At 46.8% G+C, this 25,270-nt stretch overlaps 1 protein-coding gene across 1 annotated transcript; it reads left to right on the top strand.

Moving 5' to 3' along the window:
* Nucleotides 1-1,197: 1,197 nt before the first annotated feature.
* Nucleotides 1,198-3,766, top strand: LOC135983651 (SRRM2 protein homolog rsr-2-like). Its single transcript, XM_065596452.1, has 2 exons — nucleotides 1,198-2,121; nucleotides 3,273-3,766. Exons 1-2 carry the CDS (start codon nucleotides 1,575-1,577, stop codon nucleotides 3,764-3,766), a joined length of 1,041 nt encoding a protein of 346 aa, XP_065452524.1. The 5' UTR covers nucleotides 1,198-1,574.
* The last annotated feature ends 21,504 nt before the right edge of the window (nucleotides 3,767-25,270 follow it).

Genomic DNA, 25,270 nt, shown 5'->3' with positions numbered 1-25,270 from the left:
CACAAAACCGCATTCAAATGTACAACACAAATAGAATTCCACTCTTGCAATCCGAAAGGAGAGACGAGTGCATGTCTTGAATTATGCTTTACTTAATTATAATATGATTCCTAGATGCCTCAGACTCGGTGATGGATGTAATAGAAATGCACAGTTAACAGCTCTCCCCACCTCCCTTTGACAGACCAATTTTCACCTTTGTTTGTAGATTAGAAAATTCTGAATATTTAAAATTGTTACCCAAAAGCTTTGCCCTGGTAACCCACGTGGAGGGAGTGTGAAAATTGGGCCATTAGAGAGTTGAGGCTGTAGGAAAAGACTAGTTCAACCCTGCTAGTGCAAGATGTTGCTTGTGACATTACCAAGGACTACTGCACTCAGGGAAGGAGTTCTGCTCTCAGGAAGAGCAGATGGTTGTTTGGAAGCTCAATCACTTCGTTGTTTATATTCATCTTCAGGCAGAAGCCAGGCCTGTAAAATTTCAGCCCAGTAGATGTAAGTGTTGCGCAACTGAAACGGGGGGTCAAAATGGTGTTCAAGCAATGTTAATTATAGCAGTAACACACTATTAAATCTGCAGCTGTGAGCCTGTCTGGCAATTAATGGTAAATTTTTTTCAAGTACTTGATCTTTTTTTATTTTTATTTTTTAAAGGTCCAAAAGTTAAAAGGTCTTGCTAGATTCAGGAACCTCCAGTTCAGCTAACATTATGTCATCATTACTGAGCTTCAGTTGCTAAAGGTTCATAAACTGGAGAATTAATAACTAGTGTTCAATTGCCATCATTTGCTAATGAGGCTGGAATGTGACCTGCACACCTAACTGGTCATGAAATAAAAATCAAAAGCTCAAGACTCATTTACTGCAACTGTCAAAGTTCTTTAGTGCTAATCCAAAGTATTGTGAACCCTATTGCTACAGCAGTATATGAACATTCAGCCACTGCAATCAGCAGGTAAAAACAGACTGTTTACTCCAGAACAACAGCTCTTCATTATTTGTCCCATTTTCCCATAAACTCCTTATCTGTCCTGCTCTGAGACTAGGTGATGATATTAATCCCTTAAGAAATTTATATTTCTCTTAATTGTGAGAGGTGGGACAAAGGTTTTATATGGCATATTTTACATTCTCCTCTTCCAAATTTCTCCATTCCTTTCTCATTGCTATAGTGTTGTTTTTGCCCATATAAAGGCCTGGTCTACACTACGACTTTAATTCGGATTTATCAGCTTTAATTCGAATTAACCCTGCAACCGTCCACACAACGACGCTATTTAATTCGATGTAAATGGCCCTTTAAATCGATTTCTGTACTCCACCCCGACGAGCGGAGTAGTGCCAAAATCGATTTTAGCAATTCGAATTAGGGTTAGTGTGGCCGCAATTCGATGGTATTGGCCTCCGGGAGCTATCCCACAGTGCATCATTGTGACCGCTCTGGACAGCAATCTGAACTCGGATGCACTGGCCAGGTAGACAGGAAAAGCCCCGCGAACATTTGAATTTCATTTCCTGTTTGCCCAGCGTGGAGAGCACAGGTGACCACAGATAGCTCATCAGCACAGGTAACCATGCAGGCTGATAATCGAAAAAGAGCACCAGCATGGACCGTGAGGGAGGTACTGAATCTGATCGCTGTATGGGGAGAGGATTCAGTGCTTGCAGAACTTCGTTCTAAAAGACGAAATGCAAAAACTTTTGAAAAAATCTCCAAGGGCATGATGGAGAGAGGCCACAATAGGGACTCTGAGCAGTGCCGCGTGAAAGTCAAGGAGCTCAGACAAGCCTATCAAAAAACAAAGGAGGCAAACGGTCGCTCCGGGTCAGAGCCGCGGACATGCCGCTTCTACGCCGAGCTGCATGCAATTCTAGGGGGGGCTGCCACCACTACCCCACCTGTGTTCGTGGATTCTGGGTCGGGGATAGTCTCATCAGCGACGCCTGAGGATTCTGCCGATGGGGGAGAGGAGGAGGATGAGGATGAGGATGAGCTTGCAGAGAGCACACAGCACTCCATTCTCCCCAACAGCCAGGATCTTTTTATCACCCTGACTGAAGTACCCTCCCAAGCCTCCCAAGCCAGTACCCAAGACTCTGACCCCATGGAAGGGACCTCAGGTGAGTTTACCTTTTAAAATATAAAACTTGTTTTAAAAGCAAACGGTTTTTAATGATTACTTTGCCTGACTTTGCATTCGCGGTCAGTTCAGCTACTGGAAAAGTCTGTAGCTACTGGAAAAGTCTGTTAACGTGTCTGGGGATGGAGCGGAAATCCTCCAGGGACATCTCCATGAAGCTCTCCTGGAGGTACTCCGAAAGCCTTGCCAGAAGGTTTCTGGGCAGTGCATCCTTATTCCCTCCTCCATGGTAGGACACTTGACCACGCCATGCTTGCAGCAAGTAATCTGGTATCATTGCCTGACAAAGCCTGGCAGCGTATGGTCCCGGTGTTTGCTGGCATTCAAGCAACATCCGTTCTTTATCTTGTTGTGTAATCCTCAGGAGAGTGATATCACTCCTGGTAACCTGGTTGAAATACGGGAACTTAATTAAGGGGACAGAGGTGGCCGTTCCTACTGGGCTGTTTGCCTGTGGCGGAAAATAAATCCTTCCCTGCAGTTAGCCAAGCGCGGATGGGAAATTGGCCCTGAGTTTTTCGCGTTTGGCTAGCAGGGATCTTCCCTGTTACCAGCCACGCGGTGGGGGGAGGGGTACCGTGATCATCCGAGAGAATTCATGGCGGGAGGGGGGCGGCGGCGGGGGGGGGGGGTTAGTTTGGTGCCTGCAGGGATCTTCCCTGATACCAGCCACGCGGTGGGGGGGAGGGGTACAGCGATCATCCCAGAGAATTCATGGCAAGAGGGGGGGGTGGTTAGTTTGTTTTCTGGTGCTGCTGAATGTTAACAGAAAAACCGCAGCACTCTACTTGCCTGAAGGGGCCCAGACAAGCCCCCCCACACTGCCCCCCCCCCTCAACTGGCTGAGATTGGCCAGGCTTCTGCAGCACTCTACAAGCTATGCTTGGTATGTGGGAAAGGAGGGCGCAGAAGCTTACCATGGCCACATGCAAGCCGAATTCTGTTGCCCAGACCTGTGATCTCTAGCAGCAAAGCCACAGGCACTCAGCATTAAGAGGCAAAATGCGACCTTGCACAGAAATCACATGTGCTATGTAATGTGAACAGTGTTGGTCACCGTGAAAGAGTATAAGCATTGTTCTGCAAAATGTAGCTTTTAAAACAATTCTCTCTTTTTTCCCCTCCCTACAGCAGCTGCAAATTCCTCAAGCCTCCCTCCTCCATCCCGAAGGTTATCACAGATAAGGCGTCGTAAGAAGAGAACGCGAGACGACATGTTTTCGGAAATTATGGAATCCAGCCGCAGTGACAGAGCTCATCTGAATGAGTGGAAGGAAACAGTTTCAAAGTATAGGAAAGAAGTCAGTGAACGTGAGGACAGGAGGGACCAACGTGAGGAGAGGAGGGACCAACGTGAGGAGAGGAGAGACGCTCGAGATGAGAGGTGGCGGCAGGAAGACCAGAGGATGAAGGATGCAACGCTGGGGCTGCTCCGGCGTCTGGTGGAGGTTCAGGAACGGCTGCTGGAAAACAGACTGCCGCTTCAGCCCCTGTTCCACCCTCCCCCCTCCCCATGTTCCGTATCCTCCTCACCCAGACGTGTAAGAACGCGGGGGGGGAGGCTCCGTACACCTTCCCATTCCACCCCAGTAGACAGCCCAAGCAAAAGGCTGTCATTTTTTTAACCTTTTCTTTGTGGCTTTTTCCTTCCCAGCAATCCTCCTCCCAAATACCACCCGGGTTCCCTCCCTGTTTTTCTAATCTATTAATAAAAAAATAAATGATTTTTAAATGATAGTGACTTTATTTGGTTTGAAAGAAAGCTGGGGGAAGGGGCAGGGTGGGTTCCTTACAGAAAATCAGTCAATAAAGGGGGCGGGTTTTCATGAAGGAGAAACAAACAGATATTTCACACTGTAGCCTGGCCAGCCATGAAACTGGTTTTTAAAGCTTCTCTGATGCACAGCGCTTCATGGTGTGCTCTTCTAATCGCCCTGGTGTCTGGCTGCGCGTAATCAGCAGCCAGGCGATTTGCCTCAGCCTCCCACCCCGCCATAAAGGTCTCCCCCTTACTTTCACAGAGATTGTGGAGCACACAGCAAGCAGAAATAACAATGGGGAGATTTCTTTGGCTGAGGTCAGAGCGAGTCAATAATGATCTCCAGCGACCTTTTAAACGGCCAAATGCACATTCTACCACCATTCTGCACTTGCTCAGCCTGTAGTTAAACAGCTCCTGACTCCTGTCCAGGCTGCCTGTGTATGGCTTCATAAGCCATGGCATTAAGGGGTAGGCTGGGTCCCCAAGAATAACTATGGGCATTTCAACATCCCCAACGGTTATTTTCTGGTCCGGAAAGTAAGTCCCTTGCTGCAGCCCTTTAAACAGAGTAGTGTTCCTGAAGACGCGAGCGTCATGAACCCTTCCCGCCCAGCCCGCGTTGATGTTGGTGAAACGTCCCTTGTGATCCACAAGTGCTTGCAGCACCATTGAAAAGTACCCCTTGCGGTTTATGTACTCGGTGGCTTGGTGCTCCGGTGCCAAGATAGGGATATGGGTTCCGTCTATTGCCCCACCACAGTTAGGGAATCCCATTGCAGCAAAACCATCCACTATAGCCTGCACATTTCCCAGATTCACAAACTTTCGTAGCAGCACCTGAGTGATTGCTTTGGCTACTTGCATCACAGCAGCCCCCACAGTAGATTTGCCCACTCCAAATTGATTCCCGACTGACCGGTAGCTGTCTGGCGTTGCAAGCTTCCACAGGGCTATTGCCACGCGCTTCTCAACTGTGAGGGCTGCTCTCATCTTGGTATTCTGGCGTTTCAGGGCAGGGGACAGCAAGTCACAAAGTTCCATGAAAGTGCCCTTACGCATGCGAAAGTTCCGCAGCCACTGGGAATCGTCCCAGACCTGCAACACTATGCGGTCCCACCAGTCTGTGCTTGTTTCCCTTGCCCAGAATCGGCGTTCCATGGATAGAATCTGCCCCATTAACAACATGATCTCCAAAGCACCGGGGCCCGTGGTTTCACAGAATTCTGTATCCGTGTCCGTGTCCATGTCCTCATCATGCTTGTCGCTGCGCTGCCGCCGCCGCTGCCTCCTCGCCTCGTTTTTCTGGTCCTGGCTGAGCATAAACTCCACGAGAACGCGCGAGGTGTTTACAATATTCATGACTGCTGTCTTGAGCTCAGCGGGCTCCATGCTTGCCGTGGTATGGAGTCTGCAGTGTTCACCCACCCAGGAAAAAAGGCGCGAAAATGGTTGTCTGCCGTCCGTTGCTTTCATGCAGGGAGGGAGGGAGGGAGGAGGTGAGGCTGTACCCAGAACCACCTGCGACGATGTTTTTTGTCCCATCAGGCACTGGGATCTTAACCCACAATCCCAATGGGCGCGGGAGACTGCAGGAACTATGGGATAGCTATGGAATTGCTACCCACAGTGCAACGGTGCAGAAATCGACGCTAGCCCCGGTACTTGGACGCACACCACCGAATTAATGTGCTTAGTGTGGCCGCATTCATTTCGACTTTATACAACCTGTTTTTCAAATCCGAATTATCTAAATTCGGATTAATCCCGTAGTGTAGACATACCCAAAGTATGTGTGTCTCTCAACAGTGAAGATGCCACTGCTTCAGCAATAAAAGGTGCTGCCGAGATGAAATACTCTGTGGAGAAAAAGATTAACCAACACCCTCATGTGAACACCCCCAAATCTGAAAGATGCTTTAGAATCTAATCTGGGATCCACTTGAGTGCTGATAGTTCTTCACTATTTTCCCACAGTTCCTCCAGTGTGCCTAGCGGGACAGACAAGTTCTCCAACAATTCACCAGGAAAAAATCATAGAGCAGCTCAGCTTATTGCAGCACAAAGATATACCCCAAGAAATTTTAGTAACATGTAAGTTCACCACCTATGAGTAAACAGTAATTTGGGTCTGGATTTGCAGTGTGGCTGCTCAGACCTGGACTGGGCTAGGCTAAACAAGGTGCCAATCACCCCGTTAACTCTATAGTGAAGACATACTTGAAGTGCAGCACAGAATTTACAGCCCAGGGGAAGAGGGCGCTAAGGTGGTTTTAAGCCACCTTTGCACCTTCCAGATTCTTGGTAGCTTCAAGGGCTGAAGCTGCCTCCAATGTAACTTAGCCCTGGGGCTGCCTAAGTTATGGCAGCCTAGCTCCAGCTGCCTATGGGCTGCAGCACAGTCCCCAACATGCTGCTCCCACCTCCAGCACATTCCCTGCATCAGGGCTTGCGAGCAGGTCCTTATGTCATGAACTGCAAACAAGAGGAGGTCGTGAGTTCTTATGTCATGGGCTGCAAACAAGAACTTCGGAACCCCTTTAGGCTGCTCCAGGCCCTTTTACCTGGCATATAGGTAACTGGAGCGGAAGTGAGACTCTCACTCCAAGTTTACTCAGTCATTGGAGGATCAAACCAGTGCATTCATTGGAGGTGAAGGGGGTGTGGTTGAGGCTTCCTTAAGCTTCACCAATGCTAATCTCTGACTGTCATATCCGCCTCAGGAAGCCATTGATAGTTGGTATAAGTTAGAGCAAACTGAGGGCTGCCCTAATTTTCATGTTGGGGCTGGGCTAGCGCAGACCTGGCTCAGAATTCGGGGACTGTAAAACTCTCATGAGGTTTATGCCATGAGTTGTGCCATGTGTAGTACATTTTAATCCCAAGATTTTTGCCCTAGGTTCCCAAGAGAGCTCACACAAAAAATCCTTCTAGGTTTGCATAGCTACAGATAGTACCATATTTAAACCCCACAGGCAACATCAGATATTTGACTTTCATTCAAGTGGCCAAAACAGATGAGCTTTGGTTAATTTTGTAAGCTCACATCTTTAAAGTTAACTTTTATGTCTTACAATAGTGACAGACCCAGACCAATGGGCTTTATAAGAGTCTGGTAGAGGGCAAATATACTGGTCACTGGATGAGTAGTTTCTGGTCCCTGAGTGACCAGAGCAGGGGCTGCACTAGAGTAATCAGGAACCTGCTAGAACCAGTTAAGGCAGACAGGCTAATTAGGACACCTGGAGCCAATTAAGAAGAAGCTGCTAGAATCAATTAAGGCAGGCTAATCAGGGGCACCTGGGTTTTAAAAGGAGCTCACTTCAGTTTGTGGTGCGAGTGTGAGGAGCTGGGAGCAAGAGGCGCAAGGAGCTGAGAGTGAGAGGGTGTGCTGTGCTGCTGGAGGACTGAGGAGCACAAGCGTTATCAGACACCAGGAGGAAGGTCCTGTGGTGAGAATAAGGAAGGTGTTTGGAGGAGGCCATGGGGAAGTAGCCCAGGAGTTGTAGATGTCATGCAGCTGTTACAGGAGGCACTCTAGACAGCTGCAGTCCACAGGGCCCTGGGCTGGAACCCGGGTAGAGGGTGGGCCCAGGTTCCCCCCAAACCTCCCAATTGACCTGGACTGTGGGTTCTTCCAGAAGGGAAGGTCTCTGGCTGTTCCCCAACCCACATGGTGAATCTCTGAGGCAAGAAAATCCACCAATAAGCGCAGGACCCACCAAGATAGAGGAGGAACTTTGTCACACTGGTGTCAGTGGTGGGATTTTGGGGTGCACAGCACGGCGGAAGAAGGAGGGTTTATTTTTTCACCACAATGGATGACGTAGTGCGGGCACTGATACAAGCTACGGCGGCCCAGCAGGAGGCTACCCGTGTCCAGGCAGCTGCCCAACAGGAGGCAGTGCGGCTGCAGCAAGAGACTAATTGCCTACTGATGGACCAGGCTGCTCAAGACCGAGCTATGTTGCGGGAACTGGTAAACCAGGTAAAGTCCCTTACAGAGCTGAATCGTGGCCATGAAGGGACACGGCTCATACGGGCCAGCCATTTCCTGCAGAAAATGACACGGAAGGATGATGTAGAGGCATACCTTCTGGCCTTTGAGAGGACAGTCCTACGAGAGGCCTGCCCTCGAGATCAGTGGTCTGGCATCCTTGCCCCATTCCTGTGTGGGGAGGCCCAGAAGGCCTACCATGATCTGCCTGAAGAGGCTGTGGCAGACTACCCCCAGCTGAAAGCAGAGATCCTGGCCAGATCTGGGGGGTAACGACAGCAGTGCGGGCCCAGCAGTATCACGGTTGGAGGTACCAGGAAGACAAAATCCCGCGGTCCCAATTGTAGGACCTCATCCATCTCGCACGAAAGTGGTTGCAAACAGAGTCCCGGAGTCCGGAAGAGATACTAGCGGTTCTGGTCATCGACCGATACGTGAGGGGAGTACCACCAGACCTTCGTGCCTGGGTAAGCCAGAACGAACCCTCCACCTATGACAAGGTTGTCGCCCTGGTAGAGAGGCGAAGGACAGCGAGGGAGCTGACCCGACCAGTTAAGGAAGAGGCACCCCGGGTTAAACTAGCAGCACCAAGCCCTAAAGTTCGGGTGACTGGGCCACCAGGAGGGCCCAGGTGGAAAAAGAGAGAGGCTGAAGGCCCATCAGAGGCCACAAAGAGTCGGAGCACTGAGAGAGAAGAGGATTGTGATGTTAGACTGCCCAAACCAAGAGACCGGGGAACGCCTAGGGCTCCATACAGATGTTATGCCTGCGGGGAGTGGGGACACATAGCTGCACAGTGTCCCAGTGCTGAGAAGCCTATGGAGTGTAACCTGGGGAACCGGGCAGATCCATGCTCCCTAATGCACCTTATGGGGACCAGTGAAACTAAATGGGGTAGGGACCACGGCACTGGTTGATTCGGGGAGTGCTATCACGCTTATCTCAGGGAAGCTTGTGAAGTGTAGTCAGCTGCTGCAGGCTAAACGTACAGGGATAACATGTGTCCATGGGACAGTTAGTTACTACCCCACCATCCCAGTAAAAATCGAGATCCAAGGGAACAATACTGAGGTAGCAGCAGGTGTAGTCCCTAAACTCCCAGACCCAGTGCTCATAGGGAGGGACTTCCCAGGGTTTGGAAACTTACTCCTGGTAGGAGGACTGGAGAAAGAGGGGGACCCTAAAATTGGTGAGGCATCCACAGCAGACTGTCAACCCCCAATCTTCTCTGAACTATCCCCAGATTTGTTCTCCACTCCCAGACAGGATAGAAAGACAAAAAGGGAAAGAAGGGCAGCTAAGGCCTTGGGAACCCGAATAATGACCCAAAGCCAGAGGGTCACTCTCGTAGGTAGGCGGACCCGCGCAGCTGAAAAGGAGGCCATGCAGGAGGGAGAAGCACCTGAGTCTGACCCCCACCCTAATGCTTCTGAACCAGTAAAGGCAACAGAGACTGGGCCCCTAGATCTTGGGCAGATTAGCCCCGGGAGAGGAAATTTTGGACGGGACCAGTCAGAAGACCCAAGGTCTGACAACATTAGGAAGGAGGTGACGAAATAGATGGGGTCCCCGTGGAAGGGAAAACCCAGGGACCAGGACCCTACTTCATAATGAAGAAGGATCTCTTATACTGGGTTGCACCAGTACAGGGGCAGAAGGTACAGCAGATCCTAGTACCTCAAAAACACCAGAACGCTGTATTAAGTCTTGCTCATAGTCATCTTTTGGAGGGGGCATTTGGGGGTAGAGAAGACCCTGGCACGAGTCCTACGACGGTTCTTCTGGCCCAGAGTACATGAAGTGCGGATGTACTGTGCCTCCTGCCCGGAGTGTCAGCTGCACAGTCCCCGTCCCCACTTGAGGGCACCTTTAGTACCCCTTCCCATCATAGAGGTCCCCTTCGAGTGAATAGCCATGGACCTAGTGGGACCCCTGGAGAAGACGGCTCGGGGCCACCAATATATACTTGTTGTTTTGGACTATGCTACTCGCTACCCAGAAGCCGTCCCCCTGCGGAACATGGCCTCTAAAACTATAGCCAAAGAGCTGGTGGGGATCTTTGCCCGAATGGGGCTACTGAAGGAGATATTAACTGACCAAGGAACCCCATTTATGTCGAAGCTAATGAAGAACCTCTGTACGCTGCTCCATATACATACCCTGAGAACTTCGGTCTACCATCCGCAGACTGATGGGTTGGTGGAAAGGTTTAACCGAACCCTCAAGGCTATGATAAGGAAGGCAGTAAGTCGGGACAGGAAGGATTGGGACACCCTACTACCCTACCTTATGTTCGCTATCCGGGAGGTACCTCAGGCCTCAACTGGGTTTTTCCCCCTTCGAGTTATTATACGGGCGTCACCTCTGTGGCATACTAGATATCGCCAAAGAGATCTGGGAAGGGGAACCCAATGGGGGGAGAAATATAATAGAGCATGTAAAGCAGATGCGAGACTGGATAGCCCGGGTTACCCCTATTGTACGGGAACATTTGGAGAAGGCCCAGGAGGCCCAGGGAACCCGTTACAATCGCCAGGCAAAAGTGCGACGGTTCCAACCAGGGGATCGGGTTATGGTGATGGTACCCACGGCAGAAAGCAAGCTTCTGGCCCAATGGCAGGGGCCCTATTAGGTGGTTGAACCTGTGGGGGAAGTAACCTACAAGGTGTGGCAGCCAGGACGCAGAAAACAAGAACAGATTTATCACATTAACCTTCTGAAACCCTGGCATGCACAATGGTCCAAAAAGACCTAATTCAGGAAAACAAGCCTTCCAAACAGGTGAGAGTGTCTCCTGATTTAACACCAGACCAGAAGAATGAGGTGTCTGAGATGATCTTCCGGAACCAAGATGTGTTCTCGACAAAACCGGGTCGAATAACCAAGACATATCACCACATCATCACGAACCCTGGGGCCAGAGTAACAATGAGGCCCTATCAGGTGCCAGCGGCAAAAAGGGAGGAAATAAAAGCAGAAGTTAAAAAAAAAAATGCTGGAGTTGGGGATCATCGAAGAATCCCACAGTCAGTGGTCCAGCCCAATTGTGCTGGTGCCCAAACCTGATGGCACCACAAGATTTTGCAATGACTTCCGGTGACTAAACGAAGTATCCCAGTTTGACACATACCCCATACCTCGCATAGATGAGCTAGTGGACCGTCTGGGTAATGCCCGGTACTTGACTACCCTAGACTTGACAAAGGGGTACTGGCAAATTCCCCTTGCAGAAGACGCAAAGGAAAAGACTGCGTTCTCTACACCAGAGGGTCTTTTTCAATATACTGTCCTCCCTTTTGGACTACATGGGGCCCCAGCTACCTTCCAGCACCTCATGGACAAGCTATTATGCCCGCATAACAGTTATGCTGCTGCCTACTTGGACGATGTGGTCATTCATACCCCAGACTGGAAAACCCACCTGGAGAAGGTGGAGGCAGTCCTCGATACCTTCAGGTGAGCTGGCCTTACAGCAAACCCTGCCAAGTGCGCTGTAGGGTTTACAGAGGCCAAATATCTTGGGTACATTGTGGGGAAAGGTCTGGTAAAACCCCAAGTGAGCAAGTTAGAGGCCATCCAAAATTGGCCCCAACCAAGTCGCAAGAAACAAGTCCGGGCATTCCTGTGTGGTGTGGTGGGATATTACCGACGATTTATCCCCCACTTTGCCACAAGGGCAAGCCCCCTGACAGGCCTAGTGAAAGCCCGTGGACCTGATCTGGTGAGATGGTCTGACGCATCAGAGGAAGCATTCACAGACCTATGGACTTCCCTCTGCAGTAACCCCGTACTGATAGCCCCTGATTTCACCAAGGAGTTTATCCTGCAGACGGATGCATCAGAAGTAGGGTTGGGGGCCATTCTATCATAGATGGTCGGGGAGGAGGAACACCCAATTCTATACCTCAGTCGGAAATTCCTTCCAAGGGAACAAAAATATGCAGTAGTGGAGAGAGAATGCCTCGCTGTAAAATGGGCCATGGAAACATTGCGCTACTACCTGCTTGGGCGCAGATTTGTCCTCGTGACCGACCATGCCCCTTTTAAATGGATGCAGCGGAACAAGGAGAAGAACACAAGGGTGACCAGATGATTCTTATCCCTCCAACCTTTCCAGTTCCGTGTGCAACACAGAGCAGGGAGCCGTCATGGCAACGCCGATGACTTGTCACGTGTGCACTGTGGTCTGGCGTCCCAAGCTGCCCAACCCCTTGGCATTGAGCAGGCGGGAGGGATATGTGACAGATCCAGACCAGTGGGGTACAGGAGTCTGGTAGAGGGCAAATATACTGGTCACTGGATGAGTAGTTTTCTGTTCCCTGAGTGACCAGAGCAGGGGCTGCACTAGAGTAACCAGGAACCTGCTAGAACCAGTTAAGGCAGGCAGGCTAATTAGGACATCTGGAGCCAATTAAGAAGCTGCTAGAATCAATTAAGGCAGGCTAATCAGGGCACCTGGGTTTTAAAAGGAGCTCACTTCAGTTTGTGGTGTGAGTGTGAGGAGCTGGGAGCAAGAGGCGCAAGGAGCTGAGAGTGAGAGGGTGTGCTGCTGGAGGACTGAAGAGCACAAGCATTATCAGACACCAGGAAGAAGGTCCTGTGGTGAGAATAAGGAAGGTGTTTGGAGGAGGCCATGGGGAAGTAGCCCAGGGAGTTGTAGCTGTCATGCAGCTGTTACAGAAGGCCCTATAGACAGCTGCAGTCCACAGGGCCCTGGGCTGGAACCCGGAGTACAGGGCGGGCCTGGGTTCCCCCCAAACCTCCCAACTGACCTGGACTGTGGGTTCTTCCAGAGAGGAAGGTCTCTGGGCTGTTCCCCAACCCACATGGTGAATCTCTGAGGCAAGAAAATCCGCCAATAAGTGCAGGACCCACCAAGATAGAGGAGGAACTTTTGTCACACAATGTAAATGTTGGTTCTTTCTTTTGGCAGAAACTAGCTATTGATTACATTCAATGAACTGAGCATAATAAATGTCAACCCAATAATAACTGGCTGTGTGCACACAAAGTAATAAGGAAGTAAAAATGAAGACTTACAATCAACTTACTCCTGAAGATGGCTTCCATTGTTGAATGGTATTACTACCAGAGCTCTATAATGGAGCAAAAAAATAGGTTCTGTATCTATAATTTTCACACGAATATCTAATTGGTTATGTGACATATGCTCAGAAATAATCAGCTCAAATCTCCAGCCCTTTAAGTGCATATAACTACAATGGAGAACCTCCAAAGTGAAACTACATTTTTCAATATTACATATTATCTTACTGCAGGCAGGAACTAGAAAATAGGAGAAAACTATGATTGGTTCTGGCTTTAAAATGGCTGTGAAACTAAGATGGATTGCTGATGAGCACAACTCTTTAGAACCATTTATGCTTCTACAGGCATCAGGATTTTACAGTGATGGGTGTAGTACAAGAAACCGAACAAGATTGGACTGCTGTTGCCATGTAATGGGCTCTCTGTGGGCTGAGGGGTGAAAACATTATCTACTATCTGTTCTTAGCAGTTTAATTTTCTTCAATTTTTCCCCTTAGTTTGCTGCTGGGTTGTTTGTTTGTTTGTTTTTTAGTTAATTCCTCTGTGGAAGTATAATTGAGAAATTAGTGTTTCAGAAACTTTTATGTTTTCTATCAAAATTTGCCTCCTTGACCGTATAATGTTGATCTTCATCCACTTTGTCAAGAGCCCTGGTCAATTACTCAATCAAAGCCATCAACCTGTTTTTTCACTTTAACTTTTATTAAAAACACATTGTTTAAGAACCTGTAAGTGCTACTGAAAGTGGGGCTGAAAGATAATGTCTGTAACAGATCACAACAATTTTTGGGGAAAATTGAAGTTTAGTTGTGTGTGGGGTTTTTTTTAAACTCCCAATTTTTTTCCCATTGTTAAATATCCCACTTCTGTACAGTTAGAATATCATGACTACATTAATGTTATGACTATACTGCCTTGAGAACACATAAGAAATCATCATCTAATTATTTAACTGCAGAATTAGTTAAATCTGCTGAATTTTAACATGGTCTTGTAATGACTCACTGCAGTAAGTGTGAACTGTTTTATAGTCCAACACAGGAAAATGTGGCAGTTTCACAGTTTGCAGGTGGGACTGTGGAAAAACACACAGGAGACTACAATTTTGGAAACAAACTGGGAAGATTATTGGCACAAAGGAAGTTTCCCATCAATGAGGGCACACTGACCGTATTTCATGGCAGGGCACGGGGCGGACAAAAACCTAAACATGAGCTGCCCAAACCAGACTACAGTACTCTGAGAATTTGTAGTACATTTACTGCAATCTACACATTTATGATTCTCAATTTTGCCTTTCAGGAATTTTTCCAGGCTCTGCTCATTCTTTTCCTTAGATTCTCACCAGTCAACTTTTTGTAGTAAAGTGCAACAGGAAAGCTTTATTTTGTCTGCCAGGGTTGAGGTTGTAGGTCCCAAGCTCTTCTTAGACTCCATGAGCATGTGTATTGTGATACTGCCTTTCAGTGCTAGCATAACAAGTATACTTTACCATGGTAGCAGCCCTGAGCATTGGCAACACTGTGTGGTTAGACACCATGCATCTGATACCCTGTGGTCACACACTGTCCATGAGGAACATGGCACTGGCAGCAGCACCCTCGCCTCTGAACTAACTCTTCGCCACTCCACAGCTTCTCAGTCTTACTCTTCCCACTGCTAGGGGGAAGGGTGTGTCTGTCTGAATGGATTGTGTTCAGAAACCAGTAAACTCCCTTCTTCTCATTCCACTGTATACCCTTCCAAGATATGATATTGCTCTGAACAAGGTCTCTCCTCATCTGAAGACAGCAACACTGTGTTAGAGGAAAATTAAGACTTCTTAAAAAATGTAAATTTTACTATTTTATATCCTATTTACCATAGGCTGAGGGCTTACTGATACGTTAGAACTTCAGAGTTACGAACACCAGTGTTACAAACTGACCACTCAACCACACACCTCCTTTGGAATCGGAAGTATGCTATCAGGCAGCAGTGAAGACCAAAAATAAAAGCACGTACAGTACTGTGTTAAATGTAAATTACTAAAAAAATTGAAAGTTTTAAAAAAAGATTTGACAAGGTAAGGAAACTGCTCTGTACTTGTTTCATTTAAATTAAGCTGATTAAAAGAAGCATTTTCCTTCTGCATAGTAAAGTTTCAAAGCAGGATTAAATCAATGTTTACTTGTAAACTTTTGAAAGAACAACCATAACGTTTTGTTCAGAGTTACAAACAACCTCCATTCCCAATGTGTTTGTAACTCCTAATTTCTACGGTAGTATGGAATTATCCCCTGTTAATGAAAGCCACTCCCACAAGGAACAGTGCATCCTAAACTTGTACTTAGATGGAGGTGAAAATCAGAGATTCAGATATCCATAATATGCTTTAGAATTCAGTAGCTCACACATAGATCTAAACTCTAAAGATGGGGGACATGGCAAAGAGGAGATTCCCACCACCTTTCTGGCTCTTTAATCCTAGACCAGGCTGGAAGTGGATCCAGGACATAGTTTAGAGCAGCCCATCTAAATTCAACAGCCCATAGCCCAAGGGGCTATTCTGGCAGGTGGATGTCTGAGGAGCATAGGAGTACCCTGGCTGTACCCCACTTCTAAGAAACTCCTTCCCACATATTTTGGAGGTTAAGAGGGGATGGTGAGGAGTCATTACAGTGCAGGAATCCCCAAGGCAAAGGTCTACCAGATTTTCAGAGGCTTTGTGCCCATATGGAATAGATGGAAAACTCCAGCTTTCATTGCGGATCAGTGCATCAAACAATTCTGAGAGCTTCAGATTAAGCCATTTTTGAGTTATGACTGCACAAAAGAAGTTAGAATAATTTTAAACAAGTGGAAATCCATTCTTTTTAACAGCTTGTTAGATTAGCCACAGTAACTTCACTTCTTTCATAGATCAAGTATGTGAATTTTTAAGAAGGGGTCAAAATGTGGTTTAGAATTGACATTGTTTTACAGACTTAACTGTGTAATCTACTGTGATTCTATAATTATCACACTGCCCCTTGGAGATAAATCATATTATTACTTTACAGATGGATAAATGTGGGCCCAGAGAGCTTAAACAATTTGCCCAAGGTGTCAGAGTGATTGAGTTGGAACTAATCTACATATAAACAGCAAAACTTTTCCTCCTTCAAGGTACTTAGAGCTTAAATATGTTTTTTTTTTCCAGTGAGCAATACCTAATGAAAGAGAATGGAGCATTAAGAAAACCTGATTGGCTCAGATGACAACAAAAAGTTTATGGTGCATCTAAAACCTTGACGTTCAAACACAATGCAATTAACAATCATATCTCCTAGAACTAGATTAAAAACTGACACCTATAAAAAGCATTCTGTAAAGATTCCTGAAGAATTCCAAGATGACATCTACTGCTAGCTTGGCTGTTGGACTTTGGGTAGATTGCATTATACACTCTGGCTTCTTTAACATATTGGATGTGTCTCCCCATTTGCAGAACCCTGGGTACAGGGTATATGGTTATAGTTTGAAGCCTCTTTCTCACAACTCCTTCACAGTATAGATAGTTTTCTTCCATTTCATAAAATTAATTTTCTAAACGTTATCAAATTCATGCATCATAAAACCATCTACTTTTAGAACCTTGTCATGATGATGGAGGGAGCCACAAACAATTAAAAAGATGCAAGGGAACCCAGGCTTAACTGGAGACATTTCAGAGGTCCTGCAGGCTAGTGGTATGTCATTTTCCAGCTATATCAAATTCCAGTGGACCCCGGCTATCCATTGAACACAAATAGAGGTCAAGTCATCAGCTTCTGGCTCTCAGCAATCTAAAGGCTTGTCTACACTGGTAAATTTTGTCGATGAAACTAACGTCGACACGAAAAAATCGACAAAAGCAAAATCACCAAAGTGAGTCAACATTTGCTCCCTCTGTCGACAGATCATGTCCACATTCGGAGCACCATTGTCAACAGCGTGAGCAATGCATTGTGGGTATGTATCCCATAGTGCCTGGCGACACCATCTGTTGCTAGGTGTTGTGGGAAGGCGGAAACAGAGAGCAGCGCATCCTGGGACATGCAAAATGTCCCATCATGCACCACTTTGCGTCCCAGCCCTCCAATGGTTTCTGGCTTCCTTTCATGCCATTCTGGCTTTCCTTTTGTGCCGTTTTTCCAACTGTCAGTCTTTGTAGTGCACACCAGCATCTGCAGTGAGAGAGGATGGATCCTACACTTCTCTCCTATGCGCTGTTAATTGTCATGAGCACATCGCACATGACAGCAGAGTTACTCGCAAAGTTACTGACCGAAGATGAATCGCAGGCACCCGAGTGTGATATGGACAGCAGCAACTTATCAGTGCTTTTGGCAGTCACAGAGCAGCTGCATACAGTAGACCGTCGTTTTGGGGCTGGGGAAACAAGCACTGATTGGTGGGATCGCACTGTCATGCAGGTATGGAATGTTGACCAGTGGGTACAAAACTTTAGGATGCGTAAAGCAACCTTAATGGAGCTATGTGCCGAGCTGGCCCCCGACCTGTCGTGTGAGGACACCAGAATGAGAGCTGCCCTTTTGGTTGAGAAGCGTATTGCAATTGTTCTGTGGAAGCTGGCGAATCCAGACTGCTACTGGTCAGATGCAAATCAATTTGGAGTGGGGAAGTCCACTGTTGGGGCTGGATTACTCCAAGTGTGCAGGGCAATAAATCACATCCTGCTGCAGAGGACTGTGACTCTGGGAAATGTGCATGAAATAGTGGATGGCTTTGCAGAGATGAGTTTCCCTAACTGTGGTGGCGCGATTGATGGCACACACATTCCAATTTTAGTGCCAGACCACCTTGCCTCAGAATACATCAATAGGAAGGGATACTTCTCCATGGTGTTGCAGGTGCTTGTGGATCACCGGGAGCTGTTTCACAGACATCAGTGCAGGCTGGTCTGGAAAGGTGATCGCCATATTTGGGGTCGGGAAGGAATTTTCCTCCAGGGTAGATTGGCAGAGGCCCTGGAGGTTTTTCGCCTTCCTCCTCAGCATGGGGTAGGGGTCGCTTGCTGGAGGATTCTCAGCGATTTGAAGTCTTTAAATCATGATTTAGGGACTTCAACAGCTGAGTCAAGGGAGAGAATTCTTCCGGGAGTGGGTGGGTCAGCTTTTGTGGCCCACATCATGCGGGAGGTCAGACTAGATGATCATAATGGTCCCTTCTGACCTTAGAGTCTATGAGCTGTTTCACGGACATCAATGCAGGCTGGTCTGGAAAGGTGCATGACACATGCATCTTCAGGAACAGTGGCCTGTACAGAAAGCTGCAGGTAGAGACTTTCTTTCCAGACCACAAGATCACAGTGGGGGATGTGGAAATGCCCACAGTAATCCTGGGAGACCCGGCTTATCCCTTGCAGCCCTGGCTCATGAAACCTTACACAGGGCACCTGGCAGCAGCAAGGAGCGTTTTAACAACAGGCTGAGCAGGTGCTTCATGGTAGTCGAATGTGCCTTTGGCTGTTTGAAAGCTCCCTGGAGGCGTCTCAATGGCAGGCCAGACCTTACCAAGGATAATATTCCTGCAGTCATAGCCGCGTGCTGCACTTTGCACAATGTGTGTGAATCTAAGGGTGAAATGTTTGCTCAGGTGTGGAGTACTGAGGCAGAGTGCTTGGCTGCACAGTTTGAACAGCCAGATGCTAGGGCAGTCAGAGGAGCCCAGAGGGCTGCTATTAACATCAGAGATGCTTTGAGGAACCACTTTGACAATGAGGGGCAGTAACACACGTCTGCTTTGGAGTTGCTTCCCTGGTGCATCCACGTACGATTTTGGGGCACAAGATCCATGCAACAAAATGCTTTAGAAGCCTGTTCCCGAGAGTGAATTGGTTGCTATACGCTTTTGTAGAACACAGAATAAAATCGCTTTACCATTAAATACCTTAGCCTTTATTTATTGTTAAAAAGAGTAAAACCTCACAACTGTGTGTAGCTCCAGCTATCGTTGTTCAAGAGTGGGTGGAATGATGGGGAAACTCAGGAGGGCTGTGAACTGAAAAGAAAAGTGTGGGCATAGAGGGGGTGGAGTTGGCAAAGAATTGTGCATGTCGGGATTGGGGGGAAGGTGGTTGTGCGTACGGCTTGCATGGCAGCTTTGCAGGGAACTCATTCTAAAATTATCACACACTTTTTCACAGGCGGCCAACCGGCTTGCTAACATCTCACTGCTGCGGGTGAGCAGGGAAACCAGAGCACAACTACTGCGTGCTTGCGGCTTTCACCCCAGTCTATATGCAGCTCAGCTATGTGCCGCTTTGGTCCCAGCTCCAGTGATTGCTAAATGGCATGGTATAGTTTCCTACAATGGGGGAACTAACAAGGCTATAATCCTTTGGAATCTGCAGCAGAGGATTAACAAGTACCTCTTGGAAACTTTCCAGAGCCTCTCTGGAGGATTCCCTGCAAGTCTCGATGTCCATTGACACCCTGCTTGGCCATGCAGATTAGCTACAGAGGGCAATGTCCAGCTCACATAAAACATTACCTGCCTCCCACTTTCCGATTCCCTACACAAGCCACAGCAACTTACCCAGTGTCTCATCCGCTTCTTGCTCCCCATAGAGCACTTTTGGAGTGGAGAAAAGTTCCCGGCTGCCTGCCACACCCGGCGACCCCATTGGGAGCTCCACATCCTCTTCTAGCTCCCTCTAGCTTCTTCATCCAGAATTTCAGCCTCTGGGTTATCCCCTCTTTCTGCTGCCTGTGAAGTATCCACGGAGGCTATCAGCAATGGAGGTGGGGTCACTCGCGCCTTATGGTACGCCTACCTCAGCTCTTTTATCTTCACTGTGCACCGCTGTGTGTCCCGATCATAGCCCTTTTCGCACAAGCCTCGAGAAATTTGCCCATATGTGTCCCAATTACTACGGGTCAGTCGCAGCTGCGACTGAACAGACTCCTCTCCCCATATACTGATCAGATCCAACAGCTCAGGTGTGGTCCAAGCGGGAACACATTTGGTGCGATAGTCAGCCATGCTTACCTGGGAAGCTCACATGGGAAGCCAGCAAGCAGGAAAAGAGATTTAAAATTCCCGGGGCTTGCAAGGGGGAGGGGCGGGTTGGCTGCAGGGCAGAGAAGTTCAAACCGCTGACCAGAATGGCAGCATGGGAATTGTGGGACAGTTTCTGGAGGCCAATAAAATTGGGGGGGGGGGAAGGCATGGTGTCTACACTGGCTGTTTGTTGACAATAAAGGGAGAGGGGAAAGACAACAGTCTGTCGCAGGGGTGGAAGTTTTTTGTCGCCAAAACTGGGCATCTTTTTCGACAAAAATCCCATTGAAGTGTGTACGCTATCGCTGTTTTGTCGCCAAAAGGCAGTTTTTGGCAACAAAATTTGCCAGTGTAGACAAGCCCTAAGGCTATTATCTATTTGTATTTCCTGCATCAGTCTATGTAGAACATTCTTGTTATCTTTGATCAGAACAGAAATAATGTTGTAGTATCCAGGAGCTATGTTTCCCCTGTTGGAAACTCTACTTCATTCCTTACACTTTTTACAAAATCACTTAATGTTGTTCTTTTATTGTCAGGGACCCTTGGATCCCATCCAAATATTGATGCAGTAGTTTCAGGCTTCAGCTGCTTTAAAGGCAAAACCTTAATTGATATTTGACCATATGAGCAATTCTTTAGCAAAAATATTTTGGTGGAAGAACAGCTTCTTTCTATATGGCCACATAAAGTACCAACTCCAGAGAGGGCTATCAGAATAAAAGATCTCAGTGGAGCCTACAATTGGAAAGGTAACAAGTTATAGTTCTGCAGAGAGTACCAAGACATGTTTACCTAGTTGCCTGCCCTTACATGCCTCTCTTCACCTAACATTGTGGAAGACAAAATCTAAAGTATTTAAGTTGTGGTGAATAATACAGTTTTGAATAAATTAGTATACTGTGGTACACCTCTTTTCCTACACACCCACATTTGTGCAAGATTTGTTACATTGTAAAGGTAAATGTGTGCTCCCAGTATCTAATAAGGAATATGTAAGAATATTTGAGGCTTCAAAGTTATGCTGAATCCGATTTAGAGACTTTTTCCCACAGTTTTGCTTCCCTGAAGAAGGCTTACCAGAGCAGCTACAGTCAGGCCAGATCTACATATATACCTATATCTAGACAGTGTAGACCAGTAACTACATCACTCAGGGGTGTGAAAATCTATTCCCCTGAATGATGTATACCAACCTAACCCCCGTGTAGACAGCACTGTGTCAACGGGAAAGCTTCTCCTGTCAACATAGCTAACACCTCTCACGGAGGTGGATTAACTACGCCAACGGAGACGCTCTCCCATTGGCATAGGAGCATCTTCACTAAAGTGCAGTGCAGTTGTGCTGCTGTAGCACTGTATGTGAAGACAATCCCTCAGAGACCTGTGGGGTAGGATGATCAGGCAAGGGACCTCTACTCCTCTATATTGACTGATTTAGACATATTGACTGCTTATCTCTAGTGTTATGAAACCTGTAGTCACTAATTTCTTTTTTGTGTATTTAGTGTTAAGGATTCCTTATGTCTCTTTCAATCTTTTCTCTCTTTAGCTAAGGGAACTGAAAATGCTGCTTCAGTCCCTGGAAAGCTAGTGCTTGGTCGGCCAGATGTTCTGCCCTCTTTTCATTTGCTACCCCTTGTGTTTGAATTTAGCAAGCTACTATGCTGCACATTTGGGGGTTATCTCAGATCATTACTCATAAGGCATGAGACTGAGATTCATTAAATTCAAATAAGAGGTGACAGGGAGCAACCAGAGCTAGCCCCACCCTTACTTTAATCTCTCATCTCCTGGCCTCATTCTACTTCAAGGTAACAGAATTTAATCTCTGCTGGAGGCTGGGCCCCCTGCCAGCCAGGTCCTCAGATCCACAGATCAATGAGAACTATGCGTATTCTGCTACTTCTTGGAGAAGTTGGCGGTGGCGGGGGGTGGGGGGAAATCTTCCAGTTCCTGGGGGTTCTAGAGAAATTTCTCTGTAGCCCAATCCAAGCCTGACTGTACTTTTTCTTCTGGCTGATCGGAGGATGTTGGTTTTGAGCAGAGGAGGAGGATGTGTGTGATTAGTCCTTGTGCTTTCATTTGTATACTTTGCTATATTTATACCTTAATTTTTTGTTTCAGGCAAAGCAGGAGTAGTAGGGAACACTGTTTCCCAAGTTATTCATTGTCTTCTTCACCACTCCATCTTTGTTTATCTCCCACTTATCTTCCTGCCTTCTTCCATACCACACCTTATGCCTGGAACTCCCTTCTGTCTCAGCTGTGCATGGTGCAGCTTGCAAGATGAGTGCTATGATTGTATGCTCATTGGAGCAGGAACCATGACTTATTCTGTTTTGTATAGTAACAAGCATGTTGTTGGTGATGGTTAATAATACAATAAATGATTCTCCCTTCCCCACATTGTTTCAGATTTTATTGCTTCTTTTGAATGACTGTTGAAACAGAATGCTCTAGCAGTTTTTATCTTAGGAATGTAGATAGGGCCTCTTATTTGTTTTCAAATCTGTTTCCCTAGTCTAGGGATTTGGCAGCCTCAGTGTTCCTTTTGTGGTTAGCAGTGACAGAGTGTTTGTTTTCTGCACCTTTTCTGATTTTTCATGCTGATGTTTCTGTCTGGGTCCCCTGCTTCAAGTGACAGCAAAGTCCCTTCACAAGGCAGACATACCTCTCCTGTGGTAAATAGGGTGGGTATGAAAATAAATATATAATATAGAAATGAGGAAATTGTAAGAAGAAAGCCCTGTGGAGGGTTGAGTTTCCTGGCCACTCATGGTTATTGGAGGGTTCTGGAGAGAATCCAGGTAAGTCCTGAAAGCTCAGGAAAGGTGTGGTTAACAAAGTCCCCGCCTGGACACTGATCATATAGCAACTAAGAAATCTGTCTGGAATGCAAACAGCTTTCAATTCTGGCTCTATACTTGACTCTCTCTCTTTTGTTCTCCTCTTCAGCACCCACAAATGGTTTCTCTCTTCTTTTGTTAACTGTTGTCGTCCTCACACTCTTCTTGTCTGTAATTATTTTATGTCTTCAGTCCAACTTTATGGCCTTGTTGGTGCTGGAAAAATTCAAACTTGTAACTCTGCAGTGGTGAAGCCCTGCATAGTATTCTGCACAGGTGGGGAATTATGGACCTACTTTGCCAGTTTAGAAACAACATAGAACCATGATCCTACATCTTCGTGGGGGGAGAACTGTGCACCCACATGAAGACCTAATGGGAGTCCACCCATGCAGACCTCAATGAAGATTTGGGGCCTTTAAGAGTGCAAGCCTGTTAAAGCAGAGTGTTTGTCCTTTATACATAACTATCATACTAACTGAAAGGCAAATTACACACAAACAATTACATTAAAATAATATTATTAAGGTTGCAAAGACAAGCACTCAAAAGTTAGGAAATACCACAATTAAGTCTGCCTGTGCAACATTAATTTACCTCCTGTGTATGCATTATGATAGTCTTTAATTATATGATCACATACTATTTTTTTTTTCAACAGGACTCCTGCTTCATTCAGTGCACAGAATAAATTGCTCACTTAATGAGCACTGTTCAGTATTTTGTTTTTGCTTCATTGTTCAATGGCATTTTAGTACATATTTACTGCAAATTATTCAAACACTGCTCTGAAAACAGAATTATTAATTTCTTCATGGACTTGTCTCTGGCACTCATCACTATAGTTTCTGAGGGCTTCACAAATATTAATGAATTTATTTTCCCAGCCCTCTGAGATGAGAGGATGATATCTCCCTGTTACAGCTAGGGAAGCAAGGCACAAAGAGATTAACATAAAAAGGCCACTAATTTTGGCCCAATTTGAGATGCCTAGTGTCACAACCCTCCTTTAAAACTTCCCCTGCTGAACAAATACCAGGCTACTGTGTTTGAGTGTCAGTACACTGCACTTGTGTGCTTTTTAAGCTTCCTATACTAAAAAATCCATATTTTCCCCCTGGGTTTTGGCTCTCTAGGCATACTCTCAAGGTGCACATCCTGTATCACACCGTTTCTGCCAGCTGAGACCCCACAGTGCAACTGCCTAGGCCAGGGTCGGCAACCTTTCAGGAGTGGTGGGCCGAGTCTTCATTTATTCACTCTAATTTAAGGTTTCGCGTGCCAGTAATACATTTTAACGTTTTTAGAAGGTCTCTTTCTATAAGTCTATAATATATAACGAACCTATTGTTGTATGTAAAGTAAATAAGGTTTATAAAATGTTTAAAAAGCTTCATTTTAAATTAAATTAAAATGCAGAGCCCCTGGACTGGTGGCCAAGATCCGGGCAGTGTGAGTGCCACTGAAAATCAGCTCGCGTGCCGCCTTCGGCACTCATGCCATAGGTTGCCTACCCCTGGCCTAGACCCTGTGACTAGGGCCAGCTCCCCTGGCCTTCCCGCTCTTTCCCAGAATTCCACTATATGCGCAGGCTGACTTACAAATGATTTCTTCAGAAATACATGATAGTGGAAGCAAACAGGCGCACAGGCTATGCAAAGCAGTCCAAAACCAAACACACTTTACTTTAGATGGCAGTAAATAAAAGTGTCTTTTCAAGACACCAGGTCCCCTCTTTGGGTCTCCACTCCTCTAGGTCAGTCTGCATGTGCTCATTCTTGCTCTCTCTTCCCACCCTGGAGTCCATCCAGCATCCTTTTACCTTGACTGGCACTGTCATGAAAATATCCGCTCTCCCTCCAAAAGCCTGTCCCTTTGTTCCTCATGTGAATCCTTTCTCTGCATATCTGAGGCTCTGTAGTTTTTAAGACACAATGCTAACACCTGATTTCTTTGTTCTGCTTCTGGGGCAATTCCACTCTTCAAACCTCAGTCTCTTGCAGAGAAGTTGGAGAAAACTGGTTCTCCCAGCTTCAGCCAACCCATTGTCCTAAGGTGCTCCCATTTGAATGGGTGACCCTCCCTTATCCCTGATCTGAAGATATCCTGACAGCAGATGGTGGATTCCACATCTATTGAATGATACAAATGATACAACAATTTCATAAAATCAACCAGAATATGTAAGTTGTGCATAGAGAGACAAGATGGGTGAAGTAATATTTTTTTATTGGACCTGTGACAGGTTGGACCCCCCTTTCTGGGATGCCACCTGATGTACTTGGATTTCACTGAGCCTGCTTGCTCCACTAGCCTGGGCTCCCTCTCCCTGTTTTTCTGAATTAGGCTCTCCACCCTCTGGCAGCACACACACACAGGTAGGGACGCACCATCTGTAGAATCAGAGAGTCTGCAAACAGCTCTCTATGAGAAGACTCAGCTAGGAAAT

Source organism: Chrysemys picta, chromosome 5 (genome assembly GCF_011386835.1).
Source record: "Chrysemys picta bellii isolate R12L10 chromosome 5, ASM1138683v2, whole genome shotgun sequence".
Lineage (NCBI taxonomy): Eukaryota > Metazoa > Chordata > Testudines > Emydidae > Chrysemys > Chrysemys picta.
Note: the sequence above shows the minus strand (reverse complement) of the source record. Positions and strands in the feature narration are given on the sequence as shown.

Excerpts from the sequence above, each read along its gene's own strand:
- LOC135983651 (XM_065596452.1), top strand. The coding sequence starts at position 1,575 with ATGCAGGCTGATAATCGAAAAAGAGCACCAGCATGGACCGTGAGGGAG. Across the intron at positions 2,122-3,272 it reads CCCCATGGAAGGGACCTCAG|CAGCTGCAAATTCCTCAAGC; the intron begins GTGAGTTTACCT and ends CCCTCCCTACAG.